The sequence below is a fragment of the Epinephelus fuscoguttatus genome, linkage group LG20 (genome assembly GCF_011397635.1).
Source record: "Epinephelus fuscoguttatus linkage group LG20, E.fuscoguttatus.final_Chr_v1".
Classification (NCBI taxonomy): domain Eukaryota; kingdom Metazoa; phylum Chordata; class Actinopteri; order Perciformes; family Serranidae; genus Epinephelus; species Epinephelus fuscoguttatus.
This window is the reverse complement of record NC_064771.1, coordinates 14025665-14052448: the sequence shown is the minus strand read 5'-3', so window position 1 is coordinate 14052448 and position 26784 is coordinate 14025665. Positions and strand designations below refer to the sequence as shown.

At 41.8% G+C, this 26784-nt stretch overlaps 1 protein-coding gene and 2 non-coding genes across 8 annotated transcripts in view; 2 read left to right on the top strand and 1 right to left on the bottom strand.

Moving 5' to 3' along the window:
* The window catches only part of rhbdf1b (rhomboid 5 homolog 1b (Drosophila)), a 57144-nt gene extending 37232 nt beyond the window's left edge, over window positions 1–19912 (top strand). For 3 of the 6 annotated variants that reach the window (XM_049562550.1, XM_049562548.1, XM_049562549.1), the window contains exons 4-19: window positions 9413–9641; window positions 10132–10338; window positions 12099–12221; window positions 12325–12467; window positions 12635–12889; window positions 12976–13087; window positions 13221–13295; window positions 15016–15177; window positions 15378–15478; window positions 15563–15626; window positions 15771–15865; window positions 16138–16213; window positions 16566–16666; window positions 16815–16968; window positions 17050–17273; window positions 18779–19912. In XM_049562550.1, coding sequence (XP_049418507.1) covers window positions 9413–9641; window positions 10132–10338; window positions 12099–12221; window positions 12325–12467; window positions 12635–12889; window positions 12976–13087; window positions 13221–13295; window positions 15016–15177; window positions 15378–15478; window positions 15563–15626; window positions 15771–15865; window positions 16138–16213; window positions 16566–16666; window positions 16815–16968; window positions 17050–17273; window positions 18779–18974 — 2317 coding nt within the window. In that variant the 3' untranslated portion in view covers window positions 18975–19912. Of the gene's footprint in view, window positions 1–2995; window positions 3716–9412; window positions 9642–10131; window positions 10339–12098; window positions 12222–12324; window positions 12468–12634; window positions 12890–12975; window positions 13088–13220; window positions 13296–15015; window positions 15178–15377; window positions 15479–15562; window positions 15627–15770; window positions 15866–16137; window positions 16214–16565; window positions 16667–16814; window positions 16969–17049; window positions 17274–18778 lie in introns of those variants that run through there. The other 3 variants (XM_049562553.1, XM_049562551.1, XM_049562552.1) reach the window with 3 other exon arrangements.
* On the bottom strand, window positions 16355–16448 carry trnai-uau (transfer RNA isoleucine (anticodon UAU)). Its single transcript has 2 exons — window positions 16411–16448; window positions 16355–16390 (listed from the first exon to the last, which is right to left on the bottom strand). It is a non-coding gene; the product is annotated as a tRNA-Ile (tRNA).
* On the top strand, window positions 17995–18066 carry trnap-cgg (transfer RNA proline (anticodon CGG)). The gene has a single exon. It is a non-coding gene; the product is annotated as a tRNA-Pro (tRNA).
* Window positions 19913–26784: the final 6872 nt, after the last annotated feature.

Sequence of the window (26784 nt, the reverse complement as noted above, 5' to 3'; positions counted from 1 at the left end):
CTAATTTAAGCTGCAGCCTCCTCTCTGATTTAACACAAATTAATCTTGCCCTCTTTTCTTCTCTCTTGTTCTCCCTTTTATTTGATTTTTCTCTTCTCCTTCCTTCATTCTTTGGCTTTCCCCTCACCGCCCCCCTGTGCTCTTCTCTACATGCTGCACTGTGCGTTAAGTGAGAAAAGGGTGCGCTTTGAGCGGGTCAACACAGTTCCCCCAAAGGGCCAGAGGGAGCCCAGGAGGGTGTCAACCGTCCGAAGGCGGTCCTGCATCCCCAAAATACTGACCCGACGGCGTTCATCTATACCCAAACAGATCATCAGGTACAGGAGAGGTGGAGGGAGGGGGGGAGCTGATAGCAGAGATGTGAAGGTGCCCCTGAAATTTTTCTTTGAAGCACTATCTTGTAAAACTTATTTGGCACACCCTGGAGCTGTCACAGATTTTTTAAACTGGATAAGTGGAGTTTAAAACCTAGTGGTTCAACAGCAATGTCAATGTCATTTCAAAAGGATAGCAATTTAATTAAAATTCTAGTGATGAGCCAAAGGTTTCCAAAGATATAAAATATGTGAGGTGTGTGAATAAAATAGTACATCTAGAATATACACTCAGAATGAAATCTTCAGGTTCTTTATTTCAGTGTAAACGTCATACTGCTTTAGTGCTTTAATGAGGAGATGTAACGAGCCAATAATATATGTAATATTGTGAGACTGTGTGAAATGAGACTCTTCCAACCTTCAAGGCACTTAAGGTAAAAGGGAACACTGGATGTTCAAGTATATTCTGGCCACCAAGATGATGAGAAAAAGCACCCAAAATATAAAAAGAAATAATATTTACTGTACAACACTAAGGTACTGTTGAAAATAGCAAATATAAATGTGTAACCTATAGGGGCTATAAGCATTATTATTACTATTATTTTATTTTAACTTTTTTATGAAAACAACATATCAAAATGGCAATGTGTAATGTCAAAGGGTTGGCTTGTGGTGACTAACCATACATTGTAAAAAAAAATAAAATAATGGATGTGGCCTATCTCAGGTTATGGATTAGGTTCCCTAACCAACATTGTCACTGTGGAAACGACTTGTCAGTGGATGTTTTCGGCAGCAGGCAACATATACGCTTTATGCTCCACAGCAAACAGCAGACTGACAAAGTTGTCCAACATAGTGGAGCATTTAGCAGCTATAGCATGAGATATTTCCCTTAAGAGATGGTGGAGACCTAAACAGAGCAAAAAAGAGTGAATCTTGGACCTAAATTGATCAGGTGGTCAGAAACACGGCTCCAAATAAATGTGCTCCATATCTGCTTCATGTGTAAATAGGCAATTGTTTGCTTACAACTGCCCCCAAGTGGCCAAAATAATAAGTGAATGCAGCTTTAAAGGGACAGTTCACCCCAAAATCAAAACTTCTTTTCTCTTATCTGTCATGCTGTTTATCAGTCTAGATGATTTTGATGTGAGTTGCCAAATGTTGAAGATACCTGCCCTCTCTCCAATATAATTGAATGTACAAAAGGAAGATGGTTACCAAGCTAATGTTAAAGCTTAGCCAGGGAGGACGCCATTAATGTTTGCATCTTTTGTTGTCCTTAACATGAGCCTCTTGTCCATGAGTAGATACACACTTCCCTCTGCGCAGTGATAGAGTGTAGTTTGGTAGAAAGAAAACAGTTCCTACACGAAACTGCTCACAACAGGGTCTGTGGACTATCTTGAGTAACTTGGTCATGATTTCTGAAGAGAGACATTGTTGTTAAGTTTTTCAAATGTAATTTTTGGCGCTTTGAGCACCACAAGCCGAGTACCATCTAGTTCCATTATATTCGAGAGAAGGCAGGCATCTCTATGGACGATATCTCCAACACTTGGCAACGCAAGCCAAAAAACTATGGATTTGTGAAGTATTTCTACAGGTTAGAGGAAGAATATGTGTTTCGGGTTTTGGGGAGAACTATCCCTTTAAAACAGACTACACTATATGTTGTCAGCTAATAAAACAGGGCGTAACTGCAGCGAAAACATACTGTTTTTCCAACACCTCTCCCCCTTTATGTCTGTAGGGACCGAGTTTTACACAAAAGTCCTATTAGGATGTTGGAGTCTCTTTGTGCCACAGATGTGACGCTTTGAACAAAGTCTATGACACATAAGCTCTCACACACACTCAGTGTATCAGTATCAGTCCAGGTGGCACACAGGACCACATGGTTCGAGGCAGACAATAACACAATTACTCACACGGACTATCTATGTGCCTCACGCAGCATGTGGGCCACATCAAAGCGTTCAATTGAATGTAAATGTTTGAACACGGGGGCCAAGACTAAAACCGGGAGACACCGACTTCAAAGGAGTGTCTTAATGTCTTAACTTTATCATGCCGAGGTTTACCAGGCTTGCATGTGTGTGTGAGAGGGAAACTGAATTAATGCGTTTGATGTTTATGAGAGAATTAATGGGATTTGGAGAAAGTTTGGGTGTGTGTGTGTGTGTATGGGAGGTTAGCCGAGGTACCTCTTCCTCAGAAGAATGCACAAATACAGGATAAATCTTTATTCTTCAAACAAAGTGTTGTCGGGGGGTGATTTGCTGCAAACTTGTAGGGTAACTAGGAGGACACCCTAATGTTTGTTGATCTTTTGGACGACAAAAGAAAATAAAAAGCTCCATGAGTCATTTTTCATGTTAAGGAGCCATTAATTCTGACAGAGTTAATAATTTATCTTAATCACACTGATACTTGTAATGATAGGTGTTTGAACTGAGGTTCACACGCTCCATTGGGCTTCTTTTAACTACTGACAGGAATATATAGCTGTAAAACAAGGTGGGGTTTGAAGTACTGCTCCACTGTATGAGTGTGTATGTATGTGTGTTGTGTCCAGGCATGTCCCAGTGCCCTCCCTCCATCTCTCCTCCCTCCTAATGTGTGTATGATGTCCTATCATTCTCCTCTCCCTCCTTCTAATCTCCCATTTCCTGTGGAGTGCTGGTGTGGAACTGGTGTTTAGACACACTCAGGCAGGGAAACAGAAAGAAGGGGCTCATTGATAGTGATCGCCGGGGCTCTGAATGGGGGGGATGTTCAGTTTGACAAGGACCAGAGCGGCTGTCTTCTTTGCCCAGTAGGTCACATCCTTTTACGCGAACTCTCGGGGAGGGATACTGGGAGGCCTGCCAGGCGCTGACACATTCACACACTCTCTCACACGTACACAGGCGTATGGGAACTTGTGTTTGTGTGTCGGTGATACAAGGTCAGAAAATTTAAGATCCTGAATAAGCGAGTCCAGCTGGTGGAAGACTGGGAGTCCTCTTTACATCTCATCGTAGGGATCAGATTCCCGCCTGACCGAAGAGATCAGCGCCGGCTTTCCTCTAACCTTTGATTGACTGGGAGTTTGCTGAGCAGGACACGGATGTTGCACAGAGTCTGGACATGTGGTGATCTCTTTGCATAACAGCGAGTGTTACAAGGTACTGCTGGCCTGGATACATCGGGAAATCCCCTTATGGAACACTATGCGTGATCCGCGGAGGATCAGTTTGCTTTCAGTGGATCAGGGTTTAGTACTGGTGCGGGGGTACATGGGGACAGTGTGTTAGAGATGCAGGTGATGGAGGCTATCCAGCTCCACAGTGCCTGCCCCCCTCAGGTATGACCCAGACCCTGAACCCCTCCTGGAGCTCTCTGGACAGGTGAGTGTGGATGGAAATGTTGCACAAAGCCCCAACTCATGTATTTCTCCTTTTGGAGGGTCTAGGGTTACTTAAGATAGAATATAAGAGTTAGTTGCTCATATTTTAAAATCTGTGCATGTTTTAGGTTGTACAAAACTATGATATATGATTGCATGTAAATCTGCGCTCTCTTTTAGCAGTGGGGAATGTAGACGATATGGGTCAGACCTGAGTCACAAATTTGATGACTTTAGACTCGACTTGACAGAATCAAAAACAGACTTGTGACTTGACTTGGACTTTAACATCAATGACTCTTGACTTGGACTTGAACCTTTCATCCTGGAAATACTTGACCCTCGCCCCAAGCCCAAGGATTAAAAACTATGTTAAGTAAAATGTGTCTCATGAATCAGTTAATTTCCCTTTATTTCCTGGATCAGCTAACGTCAGTACAAGTCATTCCCAGCAAGTCAACACCAATCCAACAGCATCCAATCAAGTTGCAGGAGAGAACCATGAAGAACTGTGGTTGTTCTCATACAAAAGTTAACTAGCTAATTAGAGACGGAGACGCAACAACTTTCAACGTTGTTCGGCATTTGAAGCTGCAGAAAGAACTGTAAGTTGAGGCTGATATTAACATAGTTAGCAAACTAATGTTTAGCTAATGCTATTACTCTGTTGTTGAAATGACATTTGGTAAAGAGTGCATTAGGACTTGTTTAGGACTCAAAGCGTAAAGTTGAGGCTTTGGGACTTGTCTGTCTTGACTTGGGACTTGAGTGTAAATGTTCAAGACTTACTTGTGACTTGCAAAACTATGACTTGGTCCCACCTCTGGAATGTAGTATTCAGAAACTTAAAAGGAATAGTTTGACATTTTGGAAATACGCTAATTTGCCTGGTGACAAAGAGTTAGATGAGAAGAAATGTGCATAACAGAAGTAGAACTACCTGTGTAGCAGAAGGGGCCCTGTTATTGTGACATTGTATATTATACCGTATATTTCTCTATGCCTAACAGTATATTAAGGCGTTAGCATGCGTGTTGGAGCTGGTCATAATGGGGCTGATTTTATATACCTTATATATTGTTGGTGACAGTGTAATAGATAAACATGGACATTTTTGCATGTTTTATTTAATTGATATAGATGGTTTGAGGCTGAAGTCACTTCAAACAAACATGTCATAACAAGTAAGATTTTTAATTTGGATAATTGTTGTGCACAAAGACAAATATTCTGACTTTCCGTGGGAGTTTTTTCTTTTTGTCAGGGTGTGAAACAGCACTTAGATCAGCATGACACTAAATTACCCCCTGTGGTCCCAGATATAATTGAATTAGGGCTGTCATACTCTTATGTTTTTTTTTAACCACAGTTAGTCGCTGAATTTCATTAGTTAGTCACGGTTAATCACTTTTTTTAATGGCATGTTTAAAATTCCATTATTTTGCATTTCAAAACAGTTTTAAAATCTATATGAACAAGTTGAAGCAGGTCTTCCCAGAATTTCTTTATTGGGAATCAAATGAATGCAAAGAAGTTTACTTTATGATTTTGGTTGTTTGGTTTGGTTGTGATTATGGTGTACAGTTGCTCTCAGACGATTGAGTACTCACTGAAGTCCAATGAGCCCTTTGCACTTTTCAGGAGTTCCACTTTAGTTGCTTTCTCTGATTCTTAGAGGTCCTAAGAATCTATCTAAACTATGGTTCCCCACGACGGTATGGCGTATGACTGGAACAGCATACCAACCTGAGTATGTTCCTTAAGACCTGCGTCTTCCATGATGTTGACTGGTCTGCAGTCAGTTCTCACCTATTTATAAAGGGCTGTAGTTAATGTCTTCGAGTTAGTTTCATCCACTGGTCTGAGGCGATTTGTACAGTAGTGTTTTGCTGGCTTTGGCAATGCTGTTGCTCACTGACATCAGTCTGAGTAGCTGCACCTGAGTGCTCAGCTTGTAGGTGGTGTCTCAAACTTGAAGTACTTCGGTGATACTTTTATTCTGTTTGACACAAAGTGCATATTACTTTTGACTTGTCAAGTGAACCTTCCTGGAGTATTTTAAAGTGAAATGAGCCATTTAGAAGGGCAGTGGTGGTGTTATTTTCCATCACTGTGGTAGCAGGAAGCAGGAACCACAAGGACCATCCAACCCTATTCAGTGACTGTGAACCTGACATTTGTGCCCTTAAATGAGGTTCCTTTACAACACAGTACTGAAGTAACACTATAACCTTCCATTGATGGATTTGTCCAATCAGAAAACTCAATTCTTATCTTCAGTGCTCATACTTATCGTCTCTTTATGCTCTGTTTACTGATAGGATTTGTTTAGATTGTAGTAGTTCTGCCCCCCGGCCTTTTCTCCCTGATGAAATGAGTGCTGTCTAAGCCTATAATTATGCTACAGTAGATTGCTGCTGCATGTGTACCAGCCTTACCTCGAGGATAGGAAAGCTAATTCATGTGGCTTAACATCAGCTTTAATCTTTGATTGGTGTTGGATTTGTGCTGTCGTCAACCAGTCGTGAATATTTTATTTATGGTTTTGTGTGGGCGAATATGACATGCACGCGTGTTGGTGCATGTGCGCACACAGACAAACAGCCACTTCTCTAAACAAACACAAACAAATGTCAGCTATCTTGAAACAGACCTTGAGTCACAACGTGGGCGAGAGTTTGCATCATGTTTTACCGTCAGTAGTGGATGTTCATCTTGAAACAGATCTGTATTTTAGAAAGGTTTTATTTTCATAGTATGACCTCCTCTCCTCCTCCTCCTCGCTGTCAGAAGCCCAGTCTGACTCCCGTCTCGCTCTGCTTTCACAAATCTGTCTTCTCTCGAAGACATTCCTCTCCGGGAGGACAACAATCAGGGCCGCGCCACCCCCTCCCTGCCCCTGTGCAGCCTTAAAAGGCTTCCCCAGCTGGCGTCTTTCTTGATGATGAGGGTTGAGTGTTTATTACTGAGTGTTCTGCTCTCTAAACAGTTTCCCCAGTGTGGCCTCCCCCCTCCTGATCCGTTAACACTCAGCCTGGCACGCAGGCACTCTTTCATAGGAAAAAAGGGACCTGGATGCACATTTATTTAGAATAAATGACGAAAACACAAATACACACACAAACACAGAGCCAAGTCAGTTCATGAACTGCAGGACTCGGACAACATCTGCTTCTTTACCGCTGACTGAACAGAGGGCAGTAGGTCGTGTGAGGATCAGGACAATATTTTTCATTCAGGCTCTCTAAGCTGGGTTGGCAGCGTCCATGCAATCAAACATGGAGACGTACACACAGAAAGAGAAAGATAGAGAAGAGATGAATGATTTGGGAAAATGATCAAATTGAATTTTTTTAGACCAATATTGCAATTTAGTAAGCCTTTTTTAAAGTTCCTATCTTCCTCTGTCGTGTTCCTGATCTCTTTTCACCATACAGGAGCAATGAGTCATTATATAGTATGAGCAGTACAACACTGGATGCAGTCAACATATAAATTGCTCTGTCATGTACATGTCACTATGAAATGAGATGACTCTGTGCATTAATTAATATAAAGAACATATCTTGATTTAGCTATTGAATTGAAAAAGACTTTAATCACAGTAAAATATTGTAACTTCAAGTCTTGTAAAAGTGTGATAACATCATGACTTTAATAAAATGTGAAAAAAAGAACAACAGGCCAAGAATGAGCATTAATATATGAAAAATAAACATGAATCTTTCTGATCTCTGTGCAAACTGACCGTGGCTCTACCACATGCTCGTTGTAAACATGTTGTTAACTTTACCCAGAAGTTTGGAAGCAGGACACTGGAAGTTTTCTTGGGTCTCGAGGAGCTGCAGTGTTTATTCATGGACAAACTGAAATGTACACTGTACATCTGTAACACTATGGCTGTAGTTTAACCAAAGAAAATCTTAGGTGACTAAAAATCTACCTGCTCTTCTACCAATTGATTAATCGATGGGGAGAAAAATTCTGCCCGTTATGTCTAGGTTAACTAAATCATCCACAGTGCACTGATGGCACTCTACCTGTTAGCGTTGCGTGTCCACCAAAGCTTATTTTTCCTGTTACAAGGCTTGACATTAATGCTTGCCTGGGTCAAATAAACTCTGTGTTCGGGAAAGTGGAAAGCCTCATGCAGTTGTCTGTTGGGCAGTGAAAAATAAATGTGTCTATTGTAGCGTTATCTGAAAATAAACAGTAAAACAGTAACAGAAGCAGAGCTGTTCCAGCTGAGCTGTGTGTGCTAGTCTGTCTCATCACCAAGCATTGAACAGGACCGATGAGAAAAACAACACTGTGTTGTCGATGTCATACACAACATGACGCTACTAACACTAAATATCTTTGGAACAATGCATGTGAGAAACATACTTTCTTTTGCCCAGAAGGTAAGCTTGGTCATGCTGCTGGTCCAACAGAGGCTGCGGTGTCATTTTGGAGACTTTGTAAAATAAATCCACGGTGACAAATCTGACACTGGAAGTCTTCTGTGATTATTTATCTTTCTTTTCAATTGAAAAATGAGAGTTGAAAAATGTTCAACTTCGGGTAGAACTCTGCGCACATCACTGTCATTTTTTACTCAGTCGTCCAATCACAAAGACCGTCACATACATGCTTAAGTGCTGAACAACACCGCCTAGCATTTCAAAAGGAAAATTAAAACACTGTGATGGACACATCGCCTCATAAATGTAACACAAGCTATTGCCCCACCAATGAGAATTTGGTCGGATGAAAGCATATCGACCAGCTGATGAGAAGATGTCAACCCGAAATAACTTTACTGCTAACTTGTTCTCTGCTTCGCTCGCCATCACCTGTCTGCTCTATCTGTGGCTTGACCACACACTTGCTATGCACACATCATGCTACTGTCATACCAATGGAATATATGTTAACGTGTGGATTGCACTTAAAGCCAACCTTGGCCTTGTTCACACGATAGAACTGCGAGCGTCAAAGCTCACTTGTGGCATTTTACAAGTTGTTTTCTTTATCTGCTTTCATTTACATATTGTAGCGTAGGGTGAATCAGTGATGATTTCTTAGTCTGATATGTTGCACAAGAGGCCTGCTGCAACCTAATTGTAGCTCTCACTGTGTTCTGTTGGTGCTAGCCTGTGTTTTATCTTGATTTTTTACTACCTAATTACTTATTACCATCCAGATTTAAAGTTTAAGATGATTTTTTTGCATTTAAAATAAATCTAATTTGTTAAATTTGCCCTACCAAGTAGCTTAAACTAGTCTAAGTTTATGTCTTGTTCCTGTTTTGAATATTTTTTTTTGTATTAAATGTATTAAACACTGCATCTTGGCCTCATGTTTAGTATTTAAAGTGCCTAAAAAAGTGTCAGGTTTCACATTTATAGATGCTCCGTGCGTCTCTGTACATGTATGGTTCTCGTCATCAGTATAGACAGGAAAGCAATCAACAAATGATCCAATTAATCCCCAACAAGCAGCTGCAATCCATCAAGATCATCGTCATGTTGATCTGTTAATCAGGAGGGATCTACGGCTCAGACTGTCAACGAATAGTCAGCATGTACTGTATGTGTGTGTCAGGATTCTCTGAAGGCTACAATGGATTATGTATAAATATTAAATGAAATAGACAGTGATGGCTGCAGTGTTGTTATTATTTTCACGTACTAACCAGAGTGCGTCCTCTCCCCAGGGGTACGGCCGACTGGTTTGGGGTGAGCAAAGACAGCGACAGCACCCAGCGATGGAGGAGGAAGAGCCTGCAGCACTGCAGCCATCTGTACGGGGGTCTAAAGCCACAGGTGATGAGGGAGATGGAGCTCCACAGCCAGGACAACCTCTCCCTGGCCAGCACTGAGACCCCTCCTCCCCTCTACCTCCCACCCCACCACCCCAGTCACCACCACTATGGCATGCAGAGGGTAGGCTGGCGCCAGGGGCACGTTACAGGATGGAGGAGGAGATTGAAGAATTATTCACCTTTTCCTCCATCGTGTTTCTCTTTCACTCTCTTTCTTTGGTTCACAGTAGATTTCCGGCGCTTGCTTTACCTCTTTGCTCTGTCATCTTGCCTAGGGTTCAATTGATGGCTTTTTCATTCATGTAGCATTTTTTTTTGAGTAGACGTTTTTGAATATTTTATGCAAGAAATATCTAGTAAATATGATTCCTGACAACAACTATCCACCGAAACTCATGATGCTACTACACAGCTAATGTTAGTACTGAAGGGTAAGTGTAGTAATCTGCGACATCAATCTAACCCTAGTTTAGACGTGTGTTCTCCCTGCTTTGCACTATTCTCTCACCAGGTGTTTACTGTTGTATGTGGCTTGACAATTGAGTATGAAAAAAAAGCTGTGGTGAACCAACACATACATACTGTGTGTGTATTTGTACGTGTGTGCGCAGATCGTAGACCCCCTGGCCCGGGGTCGTGCCTTCCGCATGGTGGAAGAGGTAGACGGCTTTAGTGTCCCGCAAACTCCCATCACGCCCGGCACCGCCTCCCTTTGCTCCTTTTCCAGCTCCCGCTCCGCCCTCAACCGGATGCCACGACGACGCAAACGGGAGTCTGTCGCAGTCATGAGCCTCAAGGCTGCAGCAGCACTGATGAAGGTGTTTGTTTATTTTTTTTTTTTTTATTGTTGTTTGTACAGTAGATTTTAGTTTTGTTTCCAGATAGTCTGTGCTTTGCAAAGTCTGTGCTTCAAAGCTACTGCGAGCTCTGTTGTTCTGAAATTACTTGTCATTTCTGCACAACGTAAACGCACAGTTGGACCAGCTGTAACTGTGCTATACAAAGGCATTTGTCCTCCATTACAGACAAACAGCAGTACATCACTATCTTTTTCTCTGAAAAGGAGATTGAGTTTAGGATGTATTCAGTTCAGTTCAATTCAATAGAACTTTATTTATCCCAAAGGATACTCTTGTGCCACAAAATGCTTCGAATTACAGTAACACAAAGTACAGTAACCACAATTTTTACAATTTACAGGGTCACTCACTGGGCTCAATTTTATAACAATAGGGTATTAAATATGTGACAGAATACAAATATACAAGATAAGAGGTGTTTCCTAGGAGCAAAATACAAAACCAGTGCCTAATAGAGTAACAATATTACACTTTTAATAGGTTTAGAAACAAATCTTTAAAAGACCAGGGGTCTCATTTATGAGGCAGTGCGTAGGATCCCTACTAAAAGGGTACATGCAGACGTCCAAAGTGGCGGGCGCCAAATATGGATCAGCCTCATATTCCGCCCTCTACACGCCCACATTCAACCATAAATGTTCAATGCAAAGCACCTCATCCCAGCTGGCATTGGGCGAGAGGCGGGGTACACCCTGGACAGGTCGCCAGACTATCACAGGGCTGACACATAGAGACAGACAACCATTCACACTCACATTCACACCTACGGACAATTTAGAGTCACCAACTAACCTGCATGTCTGCGTGTTTGGACTGTGGGAGGAAGCTGGAGTACCTGGAGAAGACCCACGCTGACACAGGGAGAACATGCAAACTCCACACGGAGGGGCTCCCACACCCTGGCTTCAAACCAGGAACTCTCTTGCTGTGAGGCGACACCACCATAATCTTATAATGATTTTTAAAACTCAAAGGTGCTTATGGAAAGTTACGGCTCACGAGCACAAGCACATAAAATGGCTGGACTGAATGTTTGTGATAAAGGGAATGTATAAGTAACAGGTGGTATGAAGTGCATTTATATATGTGACAGGCATCATTAAATTTACAATGATTCTTCTCACATTTAATTTCTACAATCTGGCTTCAATTCACCATCTCATCATCTGCATCACCAATTTCCTGTGTCTCCAAAATGATTCAGACTTTGCCTACAGGTGCACACATTCTCCCATCAAGTTTGTTTTAATAGATCACAACTTTTGCATGGATGGAAAGTGGCGTACCCCTATGTCAGGCCCCAGGAGTGTCAGAAAACACTGAGTTATGCACACACACAGTTTAATCCCCATTATCTTATGTTTTCGTGAAGAGATTCCTAGAAAAACAACATCCATTATATTCAGTATTCATTCAGTACAGTAGACATGGCTCTCTGTATGTGGTCCACTGGCTACAGACTCGCCCATATGAAGGGATAAATGTTGAGTGAGAGTATCTGTGGGTGTGTGTTGTGTGGGGGTCACCGGGTCCCACTAGCAGATGGTCCATGGTAATACACACACTGAATGCTCAGCTATCTGCTGATCTACTGACACACAAGCATCAGACTAAGGAGGTAACAAGTTCAGTAGGAGACTCCCCCAGAAAAACTGTTAGGCATCATTGCACCTCTGTCTGATGATGATGATGTTTGTGTGTGTTGTTCTACTTGTTAGGGCCGCACATTAGGGGACAGCACCGCCGGGCGATGTCGCAGACGGAGTTTTATGCCTCCTAGTTTCTTTGAAGACGACACCGTGGACTTCGCTGATGATCTCGATACTTCCTTCTTCACCAGAGTGAGCAGTGGACACACTTACACACACTGCAAGCCATAATGTGTTGGCCTAAAGCACAATCTTGTACCCTGAATTCCTACTTACTTAGTTTTCATCTTTGTAGGAAGGCCTGCATGACGAGTTGTCCAGCTATGCCGATGAAGTCTTCGAGACACCATCGGAGGCCGACCTCAAACATTTGGATGAGAGCGAGCTCACGGGAAGTGCGCTGGACAAGAATGAACTGGAGAGGAGTCACCTCATGCTGTGGGTTTATGTTTGTTATACACACACATGAACCTCTGACATGCTGCAGGGGAGACGTGACAGGACAAGCTCCCAACCTTTGCATCATACTGCCTGATAATGTTATGTGCTGTATTATAATACCATGCCCAACATGCTTTCTCTCACTTTCCCTTCCCTCCATCCAGGCCCTTAGAGCGAGGCTGGCGGAAGGCAAAAGACGGCTCTCTGGTCCAACCGAAGGTGCGTCTGAAACAGGAAGTGGTAAGCGTCAACAGCCATCAGCAGCGCGGACAAAGGATCGTGGTTCCCGTTAAGAAACTGTTTGCAAAAGAGAAGAGGCCCTACGGGCTCGGCATGGTGGGTCGTCTCACAAACAGGACGTACCGCAAACGCATCGACAGCTTCGTCAAAAGACAGATTGAGGACATGGACGATCACAGGTAGGACAGCCCATTCTGTTTCCCGTGGGGGATGACTGTCCATGTCCCAGATGATGGAGGCTGAATTTTTTGTCTGTCGTCTCTAGGCCTTTCTTTACCTACTGGATCACATGTGTCCATCTGCTCATCACCATCCTGGCTGTCACCATCTACGGCATTGCTCCTGTGGGCTTCACCCAACATGAAACTGTTGACTCTGTAAGTACATTTTATACGGCTGTTATAATGAATAGATTGATATATTTTTGCTAAAGAATTTGAGGTGAACTTCCACTTAAAACATATGATTGAGCAATGTTAGTAATACTGCTTTTCCCTTTTCTTTTTTTAGGTGTTGAGGAACAAGGGAGTTTATGAAAATGTTAAGTTTGTGCAACAACAAAACTTCTGGGTCGGTCCAAGCTCAGTAAGTATGTTTCATTTTCCATCTTATCTCTATGATTTTTCTTCACTCAGCTTTGATTGTGGGGGTCAACATGGGAAAAGCTCCAGTGTTTTTAACCCTTTAATGTCCACACACCATATTTCATTATGGCTACTATTTTTGCAATGTGACCCCATAGTTTTTTAAATATAAGCCTACACCAAACGGTTGATAGATTACTTCATGCTATGTGTAAAACAGAAAGAAAAATTTAAATTACAACCCATGTTTTGTTATAATACTTGTAATGTGTAGTATACCAACATGTGTCAATGGGATACCATGGCATTATAAGTATTACCAGTACTAGTGTTATTTACACAGATTCATTCTCGATATTTAACATTACAGTACTTTGAAAACATCTCAGATATGGTGAAAAATCTTACTAATATTTTTTTTTCATCAAATATATAATGGAATAACATTAAGTGTATGGTATTAACAACAGTGAATATTCATCTTTTTTTTTTATTTGCTGAAATTGTGAATTTATTATCTCAGCATTGCTATCTTTACCATAAACAGGCAATCAGCTGTTTGGTTGACCATGGCTGTAGACAGTAAAAAAAAACATACTTGTTTTCAGCATATATATATTGTATAACATTAAATATATCATTAAACAAAAATGAATAAAAAGTTTTTTGTTTTTTTTTTAGCAAATAGTTAATTCTAATTACATTAGCTTAGCTTCATTGCCTTCACCATAAAAGGACAAATGAACAGATTGGTAGAGCATGTTTTTAAAAAATGACTTGACCTTTACTGGACTTTTAATTTTTGTAATAAGTCACTTAAATCTGTTCAGTAAGACCTCTGAAACTATAAGATATTGAAGATATATGCCCACCTACGAAAATCCAACACACAGAGCCCACATGTCTGGAATGAGTTTTCTTGTTACTAACTTCCTGTAGGAAACACATTTAAAAGGCATATTATTTAAAGACACAGCGACATCTAGTGAATTTTTAACAGCATAACATACCTATACCAAATAGAGATAGCTCAGTTAGGTGAAATTAAGTTCAAAACATTTTTCATTAAGATGTAGTGACTCAAAATGTGCTCTGACAAACGGTTGAGCAGAAGGGTTAAGTCTAGTTGTCTAGATCTTTAATTCCAGGAGTACATGGAAAATTGAGTAGCTCAACTAATTTGGAAACAAACAAACAAACAAACATAAAAAAAAGTCATAAGCAAAAAACTGTAACTTATTAGCAACCAAACAGACAAGTCTAAACAATAATTAAAAGTAATGGATACATGGTTAAAATAGGCAATGCTTGATGAACTAGATAAACAGTTAAAAATAGTTATCCAAAAGTAGCATAAACCGTTAAAGTAGGTAGCTTAAGGTGCAGAAACAATGGTTAATATAAATTGCTTGATCAGTGATAGTGGTTGAAATAGCTACAAGTAATGAATAAATGGTTGAAAGATTGAGCTTTTGTCACTCCAGGTGTTAGTAGCACCAATGAAAACTTGACCAAACTGTTCAAACCATTGACTATTTAATTGTATATAAGCATTACTGTTAACAATAACACCTTTTATATAATGAGTGTTGAATAACATCCACTTTAAAATCACTTCACATGAACACATTTGGCTATGATGGTAGTTCAGACAAGAAAGGTTGGGAGCCACCGTTCTTGATCCACAACTTCACCACACCAACCTAACCTCTGTCCTGCAGGAGGCGCTGATTCACCTGGGAGCCAAGTTTTCCCCGTGCATGCGCCAAGACGAAGAGATCCACAAACTGATCCAGGAGAAGAGAGCGAGGGAGAGGGAGTCAGGCTGCTGCGTGAGGAACGATCGCTCCGGCTGCCTGCAGACTCTACAGGAGGAGTGTTCGGTCAGTGAAAGCAACCCCGCCGTCTGTGTATGGGATCATATAGGATGTTAAAACGAGATATATTGAACAGAAGCGTTACATGGGACACCTTTAGGCATCTCCTGTTTCACCATTTAGTTGCACTCACCACTGCACAAACAAAGATTGATTAATAGAAAAATGTTGATGATTTCTCTCCCTCCGTCTGTCTTCTACTGCAGAGCACCCTGGCAGTGTGGGTGAAGTGGCCTCAGCACCCCAGCGCTCCCACTCTGAATGGTACACTCCGCCAGCATGGTGCAGTCTGCCATCAGGACCCCAGGTAAGCACTCCTGGGGCTTAGTCGCTCTTACAGTAGACGAGTGTTCACTTGGTTATTTTTTAAGTTTTGCTCTTGGTTTTGTAGAATCTGTCTAGAGCCGGCCTCAGTTTCGCCTCACGAGTGGCCTGATGACATCACCAAGTGGCCAGTGAGTACATTTACTTCTTAGGTTTATCCTTTCCTTGTTAGCCATTGTCTTAAACATAAAAAAGGGCCGACTGAATGCAGCACTTTCACCTTCACATAACGACTAAATAGCTTGATGTAATGTTTCGTCGCTTATGATCTGTAGGTTTGTACACGGTACAACTCTGGGAATCACACCAACCTCCCCCACATAGACTGCACCATCACAGGCCGGCCCTGCTGCATCGGAACCAAAGGACGGTGAGAGTTAACGTCACTGAACACCACAGAAGTAGACTCGTACAGAGCTAGTGTAGATTTTTTTCTGCATAATTAAAGAAATGATATAATTGCAGGACCAACAGACAGTGTCTATGTGACCAGGATTGAAATACTGGAACACTTTATCACATTAATTTAACACAAAAACAAAGATGAGATATGTATTTATCTCATTTTACAATCCTGACATTTTGTTGTTGTTTTTTTTGGAGTGTGAGCTGATTAATTCAACAATGTGTTTTATGTTGTAGATGTGAGATCACTTCCAGAGAGTACTGTGATTTCATGCACGGGTACTTCCACGAGGAGGCTACTCTATGCTCACAGGTAGGACACACAGAACAGTCTGCTTCACCTACTCCACACAGCAGCTGCTACATTTGCTAATGGTGAAGGCTTTTTTTTGCCCTAATCAGTATTTCAGAATATATCTGAGACGCCCTCAGACTTTTGAATTTAAAACTTCGCTGCTCCAGGTGAGGCTTGAACTCACAACCTCGGCATTGCTCTGCAGGTCACTGTCTTATAAGTACCGCGCGCTGACCGATTGCGCCACTGGAGCAACTGTTGTTGGCCGGGAAATGAAAGGACTTTGGACTGAATTCAACACTCTCATTTTCCTCCACAGGGTGGCAGTGGATCTTCAGGCTGACTGACTCCGTCTCTCTCTCTCTTCCAGGTGGCTTGTATGGATGACGTGTGTGGTTTGCTGCCTTTCCTCAACCCGGAGATCCCAGACCAGTTCTCTCGACTCTGGCTGTCTCTCTTTCTTCATGCTGGGTGACTGAACTCTTCTTTTTTTTACATTCATCTGATGATAGGCCCCAGCAGCACTAAGAGTGATGTTTTATGTGAAACTAGAAGTGCTGTATTAGTGATAAATTATAAGACACCAGGTGGATTTGGTCTGTCCTGTTTGTGTCTGTAGGATCCTGCACTGCCTGGTGTCAGTGTTCTTCCAGATGACGGTGCTGAGGGACTTAGAGAAGCTGGCTGGCTGGCTGAGAATCTCCATCATCTACATGCTCAGCGGCATCACTGGCAACTTGGCCTCAGCCATCTTCCTGCCTTACAGAGCGGAGGTACAGTTTCACCGTCACATACAGCTGTATAAAAGATGCTGCAAGTTAAATTTCTTAATTGACCCGTGAACTCTATCTCAGGTGGGCCCTGCAGGCAGCCAGTTTGGCATCCTGGCCTGTCTGTTCGTGGAGCTGTTTCAGAGCTGGCAGATCCTCGAGCGACCCTGGCGGGCTTTCGCCAAGCTGCTGGCCATCTCGGTTTTCTTCTTCTCCTTCGGTTTACTTCCGTGGATTGACAACTTTGCCCACGTCTGCGGTTTTGTGTCAGGATTCTTCCTGTCCTTTGCCTTCCTGCCATACATCAGGTAGGTGAAGACAGAGATGTGTGTCCCTAAAACATAGAGAGAGAGAGATCAGTGCCACTCTTACATCTGTATGGTATGAACTAGAGCCAGCTGCTGGTTGGTGTAGTATTTAGAGTGGAAACAAGAGCCTGGTTCAGTCTGAAGAAAGAAAAATCTGTCTGCCGGTACCTTTAAAGCTCAAACTTTTCTACCCCTTGGACAAGGTGTTTTATGCTTCCTCCAGGCTTTATACTCAGCTCAGCGAACCATATCCTGGCTGCAGCTTCGTATTTTATGATCATATATGAGGATAGCATCGATATCCTCATATAACTCTTGGCAAGTAGGCCAATAAGCCGAAAAACTCAGCATAACAAATTTTATTTATGATGAACTTAGATTGCTGAAAGGGGTGTCTAATGTTAGAATAATCAACACAATTTATTTCCTGTAAAGGAAAACAGTGAACATGGGAAAAATCTACATCAGGTTTAATCAGTGCAAACATACAATAATTCATTAGCAATATTGATGCTGTGGTGACCCCCATCCGAGAGCAATGTTGAAGTTATTCCAGTCCAAGTCAGTGGATAAAGCCTGGCACTCTAAAGGTCAACTCTCCAGGATGAACACGAAAATCATGTGTGTGCATGTGTCTGACATTATACATAAAGTATTGGAAAGGCAGACCTTCTGCAATATGAACAATCCTATATATCACAGTTTTTGCATTGTTGCATGTGGCTCGTTGGTCTAGGGGTATGATTCTCGCTTCGGGTGCGAGAGGTCCCGGGTTCAAATCCCGGACGAGCCCTGCATTTCACTGTCTCAGTGCTTGTTCTCAGTGGAATAACTGGCCACCAAGACAGTGTGATCTCAGTGTAGCCCAGCACTGAAGCTTTGCGGTGTAAAGCTGCATGCAGCGTATTAGTACATTAGGCCCCTCCTTACCCTGCTCTCCCCTTAAGTTTATCATGTTGCTGCTGTGCCTGAAACAGAGTCACACGCACAGTGACAGGGCTAACTGTTAGCATCACTTGGTTCATGGTTATTAACAGGTTAAACATCAGAGTTTGGCTGTTTGGATGTCGGTGTGAGTGTGTTGAGACCGTTTAACGGCTCACTGTTGGATGTTAACCACTGCTGCTGTGTTAGCTTGTGCTAATTAGGTAATGAAAGCGGTCAGTTCAGACAGTCCTTGAGCGCTACCACCCCACCACCACTATCACAAACAGTTTCTAATTCTGTGGGAAACACTGACTACTCATAACAGTAGGATCCGAATCAGAAACAGCTTTGCTACTATTTTTGCAATATTAACTTGCTCACACAAAAAAGGCCTTAACTATTGCAACATGCATCAGAGTGGTTTTTTTTTTAGAATACCTGCTGTGAAATTAGGCAAGCTGCAACAATCCCAGAAACAGCTGGCAAAATCCTCGAGAGACTGAATAAAGTTAATCTGGTGTATTCTATGTGACTTGCCCTCCATTATGAGATGAGTAACGCAGGTTTTTCCTCCCCAGCTTTGGCCAATCCGACATGTACCGGAAGCGTATCCAGATCTGCGTCTTCCTGCTTGTCTTCCTAGGTCTGCTCTCCGCCCTGGCCGTCCTCTTCTACGTCTACCCGGTGAAGTGCGACTGGTGCGAGTACCTCACCTGCATCCCGATCACGGATAAATTCTGTGAGAAGTACGACCTGAATGCACACCTCCTCTGAACATCGGCCCCTGAAATAAATGTCACCTCGACTGTTTCTGGATGTGCACTGAGGCTGAACTGGTCATTAATGTTGGCTATGGAGCAGCTTGTGACATTTTCCTGGAATAATGACCAGAATTTCAGGATTTCATGTGGATGTATTTGTTTCACTGTTTGGAAAAGTTCAACAGACCCATTAAGAGTAAAGGCTGAGCATGTGAGCCTTCAGGCATTTAAAAATTTTCACACGCATGGGAACCCAACTATCAATGTAAAGCTGACTGAAAAGGACTAACCATTATTTTGTGTGTGACTGATCTCTAGCTGGGCTAATCAATGAGCAGTCACACTGGAGGCGAGTTACATAGACAATTGTTCCTGCCAAATGATTTACCTCTCCTCTGTGGTAACTTAACAGCGCCGCTAAGTGGCCAAAAGGAACAGTACAACCTGAAGAAGCTGCAGTGGCTGAGCAGAGGATGTTTGTTTTGTACTTTTTTACTGGATGTCTTTAGAGTTCAAACTCGCCAAGAAATGAGACTGTAAAATGTGCCTTATTGACACAAAACCACGGGATGTCTTTTTGTGCCATATATGAGTTTGTGTCAGCAGTTTCTGACGTTTTGGGTCTTGTTCCTCAATCGCTGTAGAAACTGCATCACACAATCTGACACACTCATATAATATATATGGTCTTACTTCAGTATTTAGTGGCTGAAATGCCACTTTGTTTTTTTTTTTTACCACACTGGAAACATTAGTTTCCAACACAGCCTTTAAAGCACTTCAATCATCAATGGATTGTTTTTTTATATTCGCCCAGTGTTACATCTGTAAAGAACGCACTTGTATGTTAATCTGCTCCATTGTGAATAGCTGTTACTGAGGTGAAGTTGTGTTTTTATTCATTGCGGTGGCGTTTTAGCTACCTGACAATAAACTAAACAAGACGGTTCAGCAGGAGTTCAGCTCATTATTTTTTAAATGTCCATGTGGTGCCTGCTCACTGAGGATACGTCCAGAAAGATAAACTACTCTGCTCTAGGTGAGGCTTGAAATTACAACCTCAGCGTAAGTCAGCTGAATACTACCCAGCCTGCTGCACGCTGAACGATTGCACCACTGGAGCCTATTGGGTTGCTTTGAGGGGCCACTGTTATCTGCCATGTTGGAACCATGCAAGGAAACTGGTAAACTTTTGTAACTGCTGTTACAGTCTAAGCTCAAACACACAGATGTGTTCACTGAGGAGCAGAGACATGATTTGACAATAAGGTAAAAAGCACAGGCTAAAGATTTATGTTAAATATAGTTTAGATAATATTTTTTATACAGACTAGGTAAAGGTCTAGTGTGTAGTGTTTAGTAGCATCTAGCTGTGAGGTTGCAGAACTAAAATTTCTCCCAAGTGTGTAGAACTACAGTGGCTAGCGTGAAAACACAAATGGTCCTATCTCGAGCCAGTGTTTGGTTTGTCCGCTCTGGGCTACTGTAGAACAACATGGCGGACTCCGTGGAAGAGGACCAGCTCTGTATGTAGACATAGAGTGTTTCAAGGATGACGTGGATTTGTAGGCCAACACAGAAGTTAGCATCGCCCTGGTTCCCTCATCAAAAAGCCTGTGGGATTTTCACACTGGATCGTTTCAGAAAAAAAGCTCTGTGGTACTTGCATATTTTGTTCAGTAAAATAATCGTCACAAATGAACACCACTGTTATGATTTTTAAAGCGTAAATGCAGTCACCAGAAGTAAGAAGCTGACATTATTCTGTAAACGAACTACACCATGGGCGCATGACATCAACATTGCCACCACAATGAGGTTTTCATGTGTGATTGATTACGCTCTGTAGTCTCATTTCGCTACTTGTTAGCTTCAAATTTCACACCCGTAACAGAACAAAATTTGACAGTCGTAAGCTTTTGTCAACCACAGGCATTATCTAACCAAAAACCCATTCAAAAAACCTACTGACTTTGAGACGAGGGAACCAGGAGTGCTAAAATGCTAACTCATTTCCGGGTTTATGTCTCATTCTAAGGTGATGAAAAAGTAATAAATAGTCCTATATCCTACACACTGGAGCTTTAATATTCCATTTAAATCTTATTACAGTTAAAAAAGTTTTTAAAAATGTTTTGAAAAAAAAAAAAAACAGGAACACTTCAAGTGTTCATACATAATTTTTAAACTGTCGTAAAACAACTGCGAACTCAGAATCACTCTGATGTAAACCAGCGGTACCGTAACAGCGTGAATACACGCGCATCAAAATCCACACTTGATAACAGCAGTCTGAGCGTTTATATGCAGTTGGGCAGGACGACTTTCAGACGCGCTCAAGCACGCGCGCGATTTGAAAAGACGCTATTAGGCAAGTGCGTGAGCTATACTAAAGCGCGCGTGCATCAAGTTGACAGTACCTTCAGGACGCCATAGTAATAATCTGTGAAGAGCAACTTTCTGACTGCGACTGACAGCTGACACCGCTCACAGGGCTGCTGGACAAGGTATTTACATCCACAGGTGAGTCCTGATAATGACATTGCACGTTTAAATGGCTTCCTTGCGCAACTAACAACAAAGACTACGCCACCGCAGGCCTAGGTTAGGCCTTCAGGCAGCAGCTAGCTTCATTACAGAAAAGCTGTGTACGTGTGTCCTTTTCAAGAAAGAGACCAACTGTTGTTGACACTCACCTTCAAACTATCTCAAGGTTTTCTTTAAACTCTCTGCCATAATGTTACACTGAAACCAGCGCTATGTTCTCAGAGGTCAGTAGAGAGAGAGTGGACCCTTCGACTATATGTTGGGTAGATACAAAAGCCCTTGTGAGTAGATTGCTACCTTAGAAATGTGCCTGTGTTCAAGGAAAAACTGCATTTGCTGTTTGCTATGTGTGCCTTTGAAAAGGCAAACCCATCTTAGTCATGTTATATGTTATAAAACATATGCCTACTCTCTATGAACTATAAATAAATCGTAGTGTCCCAGTCCAAATAAAACAAGTCTGGACTGATGGTCGATGGCATTCCGTTCTCAATTAAAAAGCTGAACAGAAACTAAGTAAAACAAAAGACATATCAATGCATTAAACTTAGCTCATGAAGTTAGCAATTATACCAAAACTCAAAAGGATTTGACAATTAGACACAAAGAAATGCAGAAAATACTTTGTTGCCCTCTTGACTGACGCTAACCACAGTTAAACTCACCCCATTTGTATATTTTCTGTGTTTTTTTTTTTTTTTAATCTCCATCTTACTAACGTAACTGCACTGTGTACCTTTCGTCAGTTTCCATCTTTTTCTGTCTACAGTCTCTCCAAAATAAAAGCACTTCTTGGTTCACCGGCATAACAAAATAAAGGCAACAAACACATAACAACTACTAACTTAGGACACGGACTACTGAGCATTAAACATACAATTAAATGAAAAATCCCTTATTGCTGTTGGTATTTTTGTCATATATGCGATGATGATTTCTGGGGAATGTGTATGTTGGTGTTAGCCAACATCAAGTCTCTATTTAATAATGTGACGATAAGACGATAGCTAGTTTAGGTGCATAACCAGTTCTAGCGTGCTTCAGGGCTCGTCATAATAGCGTGCATTGGGGCCCATTGTAACTGCCTTATGCCACTGGCTGCAAATTTTTCTACCCTTTTCATTGTCTTTTGTTATATCTAAATTTATACTTAACTCTGCTGTAGCGTTTGTAAGATACTGTGGATATTCGCACCAAGATTGAACATGCAGAATAAGAACCAGAGGAATATAACAGAGAGCATCAATCTGCCTTTTCATTTCTCATATGACCTGAGAATTCAGTTCAAAGACATGAGAAAAGAAAGGTTTATTGTGTTCTGTAATTGCCCACTAGATGGCAACGTAAGACCAATAACTCTCGGGTTGAACCTGGTATCAGGACACAATGTGACTGCTGCTGAGGGTATAAAGTTTCTGCGACATTGCTGTGTTGTTCTTTGGGATTTAAATGTCATTAATTCAAGCAGGGGCTTTATTAGCGTGCAGAACTCTTGTTGGTGCTCCCTGTGTGCTGCACCGCTGTTCATTCTGTCACTTTTCTTGCTTTCTCTTTGAGTGTGCACACACACACACACACACACACATACACACACTCGCACACACATATGATTGCTCCAGCATTCATTAAGTCCTGTCTGTAATTGAGTCTAAATAAGTGTGTACTTGTGTTGGAGAGCAGCTCTGAGAGCACAAACACAGACAACACTGATCTGCGTACAGAATACAACAGATGCTGCATTAAGTTGATTTCTAATTTTGTAACGATCTCTGTAAAGGTCATGCTTGCCCCCTTCCTTTAATATAGGGAGGTCAGAGGTCACACGTTCAAAATATGTTAATAAAAAAACATTGCCACAATGATGCAGTGTTTCCTTTTCTTTCTCCACACAGACAGAGAGAAAGCGATGGAGACCTTTGCCATGGCTAGCCAGCGTTATTGATTGTCAAACCATCTGACATTTTGATCATCAGGTTATTTGAGGGCAGAGGGGATTTCTGTCTTGCAGTGACCTTTTTTATCAAGTCTTGTCATTCGTGTGTGCTGGACAGTGTATAGCCTACATCGCTTAGATTTCACTGAACAAGATGATAAATCAAGAAGAGAAGCTATGGGATTTTTTTTAAAGGAATAGTTCAACATTTTGGGAAATGTACTTATTCACTTTCTTTTTGAGACTTTGATAACAGCTTTTACGTTACTGTTTATGTACTAAAAAGTGACATAAGGGGTTAATAAGTGCATTTATAAATGTTTGTCAGTGGGTTTTGTTACCTTTGGACAGATCCCTACTCACTGTTTCCCCTTGCTTCCAATCTTTTTGCTAAGCTAAGCTAGCTGTAGCCTCATTAGCACATTAACATGACAGTGGTATCAATCCTCTCTGCTGTAACAGCCCTGTCTGTTTCAAGTTTATCAGAAACTTTATGCAAACTACAGCGAAACAACAGAATTACCATACCTCATGTAGTTGGAATGTAAAATTAGATATAGGGTGAATTTGCGTGGCACTATATAAACTGACTGACTAGCATTACCCACACTGTGTGTGAATGTCATAGATTTTGACGTAATAGTGACTTTTATGATAAGTTTGCAAACCAGCATTGACCTTCTAAGTTAATGTGACAAACTTGTTGACACACAGTTTCCTACAGCAGTAATTGCAATTTTAGCATTTATTTGGAGTTGTGTTTGTGACGACTTAGTGAATGTGGGTCCAATATTCACTCTGTTATTGCTCTGTTTTTGTTCTACACCATCTCCTGAGGGAAATATCCGTCTCTTTAGCCACTAAATGCTCCACTATGTTCACCAGCTAGTTTCTGACTGTGTGTGAAAGTAGCTAGCACTAGCTCTTTGCTGAATTAGATTCAATAGGAAAATCCTTTTGTTTGTATGCCATGGGAGCGTTGGGGCTTGTACTACAGAGTACCATATTCTCGAGCTTCCTATCCAGAGAGTGAGGGCGTCAGTGTGACCATAGAAACTCACTACACCTGAACTCCCACGGCGAAGGTCTCCTCTCCTCCTGCCTGTCCTACACCTACTGCATGACGCAAGAGGAGCAAGAAGGGAAAACCCAGGGCTAATGGTGGATGAGCCATGGACTGCAATTACTCTGCGTATAGCACACATGGGAATGAATTACAATGCATTTCTCTCTTTTTTTCTAATGGTCTCTCACTTTTTAGAAATAGATTTGTTGAGTCTTTAAAGTCACTAAATATAGCATAAAAGTCACCAAGTTGGCAACACAGATATTACAGTAAACCAGGGTATTTAGAAATCCCAATGTGATGATTATTAATATCCTCCCAAATACAAAATACTCTATCTACTAAGCTGATACAGAGATGCTGTATTGAGACAATGTATTGTAGTACACAACACATACCACCAGAGGTCAGTCTGCACTGGTGGAACAGGCAGCTGAGCTGAGAAAGATCTCGACTGTAAGTGGTGGGGATAACGTTACAGGATGAGTAAAAAGCTGGCCAGCAACGACAGGGAGAGAAAGCAGGGAAATACTGAATATTTTCACATCTAACTCTGAAACAAAGATTTATTTAGACTAAGCCAGAGTTGGTGATTGTTGAAACGGTGGAAAAAATAACCAAGATGGTTTTGGTGTGGGTTTTTTTTGTTTGAAGTGTGATGGGTCACAATGGGTCAATAAAGCAATTAAGCTAGTCGAGTGGGATGAAAGGGAGAATAGGTGTAAGAATATTTCCCTTCCTGAAATTTTGTGAATTTTGAGTCTAAAAAATGCAAAAACAGGCCGTGGAATGTAGCAAGCTCGCCACTCATCACAACTCCCAGTTGAACCTACACAAATACTGCCATAAAGCATATACCCCAGTCAAGTATGTCAAGAAGGTATGAAGGTATGGTATGGCATTTAGTGTGTATAGTGGATTTTTTGGAATTTTTTGTGTGCTGAAAACAGCTGTCTGCTGTGGCCAAAATCAACATTACAAGCGATGAGAATGAACCAAAACAGTTAAGTTGCAGGCCAAAAAACCAAACAAGCATCTTAAAGAAACAAAAAAAACTGTAGAGTTGAAAGGAACTGCAGAGCCAGGCAATCATTTTCTGTGGTTTTGCCACCCTTTTGTTCTCACATTATCATTTGATACATTGTTCTAATAGAAATATCAACCATAGCAGCTTTAGGCAAGATCTATGTGTCATAGATTACACATATAATCTAATATTCTCTGTCCCCCTCCTCTTTTATGTCAGTATAAAATCTGGCGGAGCAGCTAATAGTGACAAATTAATGACCCTGCTAACATACAGATCCTGACAAATCATCTCAGGACTTCTTATTCTGTCATCTAGTGGGTGCCTGGCCTAATAGAGGCAGCACCCAAAGCCATTAGACCCCCTCCCCCTTCTCAAAGCCACCCCCATCCCCTGCACACTCCTCAGAGGAAATTATCTCTCCCCTCTCTTCCCACCTTCCACCCCCTCCACACACACACACACTTGTCCCTTCTCCAATCCACCTCCATCCTGTCATGTCCTCCTCCTCCTGTCCATGTCATGCCTTCCCATTTCCATCACTCATTCATCATTTGGTTTTTCTAGTCCCCCCCACCACATCCCGCTGCACCCCCCAACTCTCCATCACAGCTCCTATAGAGATGGTAATGTGACATGAAGAGGATGGTATCTGCGAGCCATTGATCAGCTTCAAACGAGACACACTTAGATACTCCGTAGATACTCCACCGTCCTCCCCCCTCTTCCTTCATCTCCTCCTCGCCTCATCTCATCTTTTAATGGATGCTTGTTTTTTCGAGAGAAAATTAAAGTCAGGTTTCCCACGTCAGTGGCAGGCATAGAGTAAAGCAGAGTGGTTTTGATAGGTAGATGGATAGATGTAGCTGCGAGAACCTTTTACAGAGCCTGTTTAAGGTGAGAATGGCCATTATTCCACCTCGCAGAGGTAGTAACAAAGCAGAATGAGATGAGATTTCCGTGCAACAGACTACTGGAGGATTTAAAAAACAGCTAGCAGCAGTTAGCACCTAACTCAAGGAGGAAGAACAGTAGCCATAAATGGGGGAGATAATGAGATCTGTAACAGAGAAGGTAAATGATTGTAATGGCCATGTCATGCCTTTCTTATTGTTTAGAAAGCGCTTCCCTCCATGCTGTCTAAAATCACACACAGTGTCATGCCAGTGTTGTTTGGTTGTGTATAAAAAAGCAAAACGATTGTGGCAATATTGTGGGATCTTTGTGTAAAAAGGGCCGCTGTTGTGTCT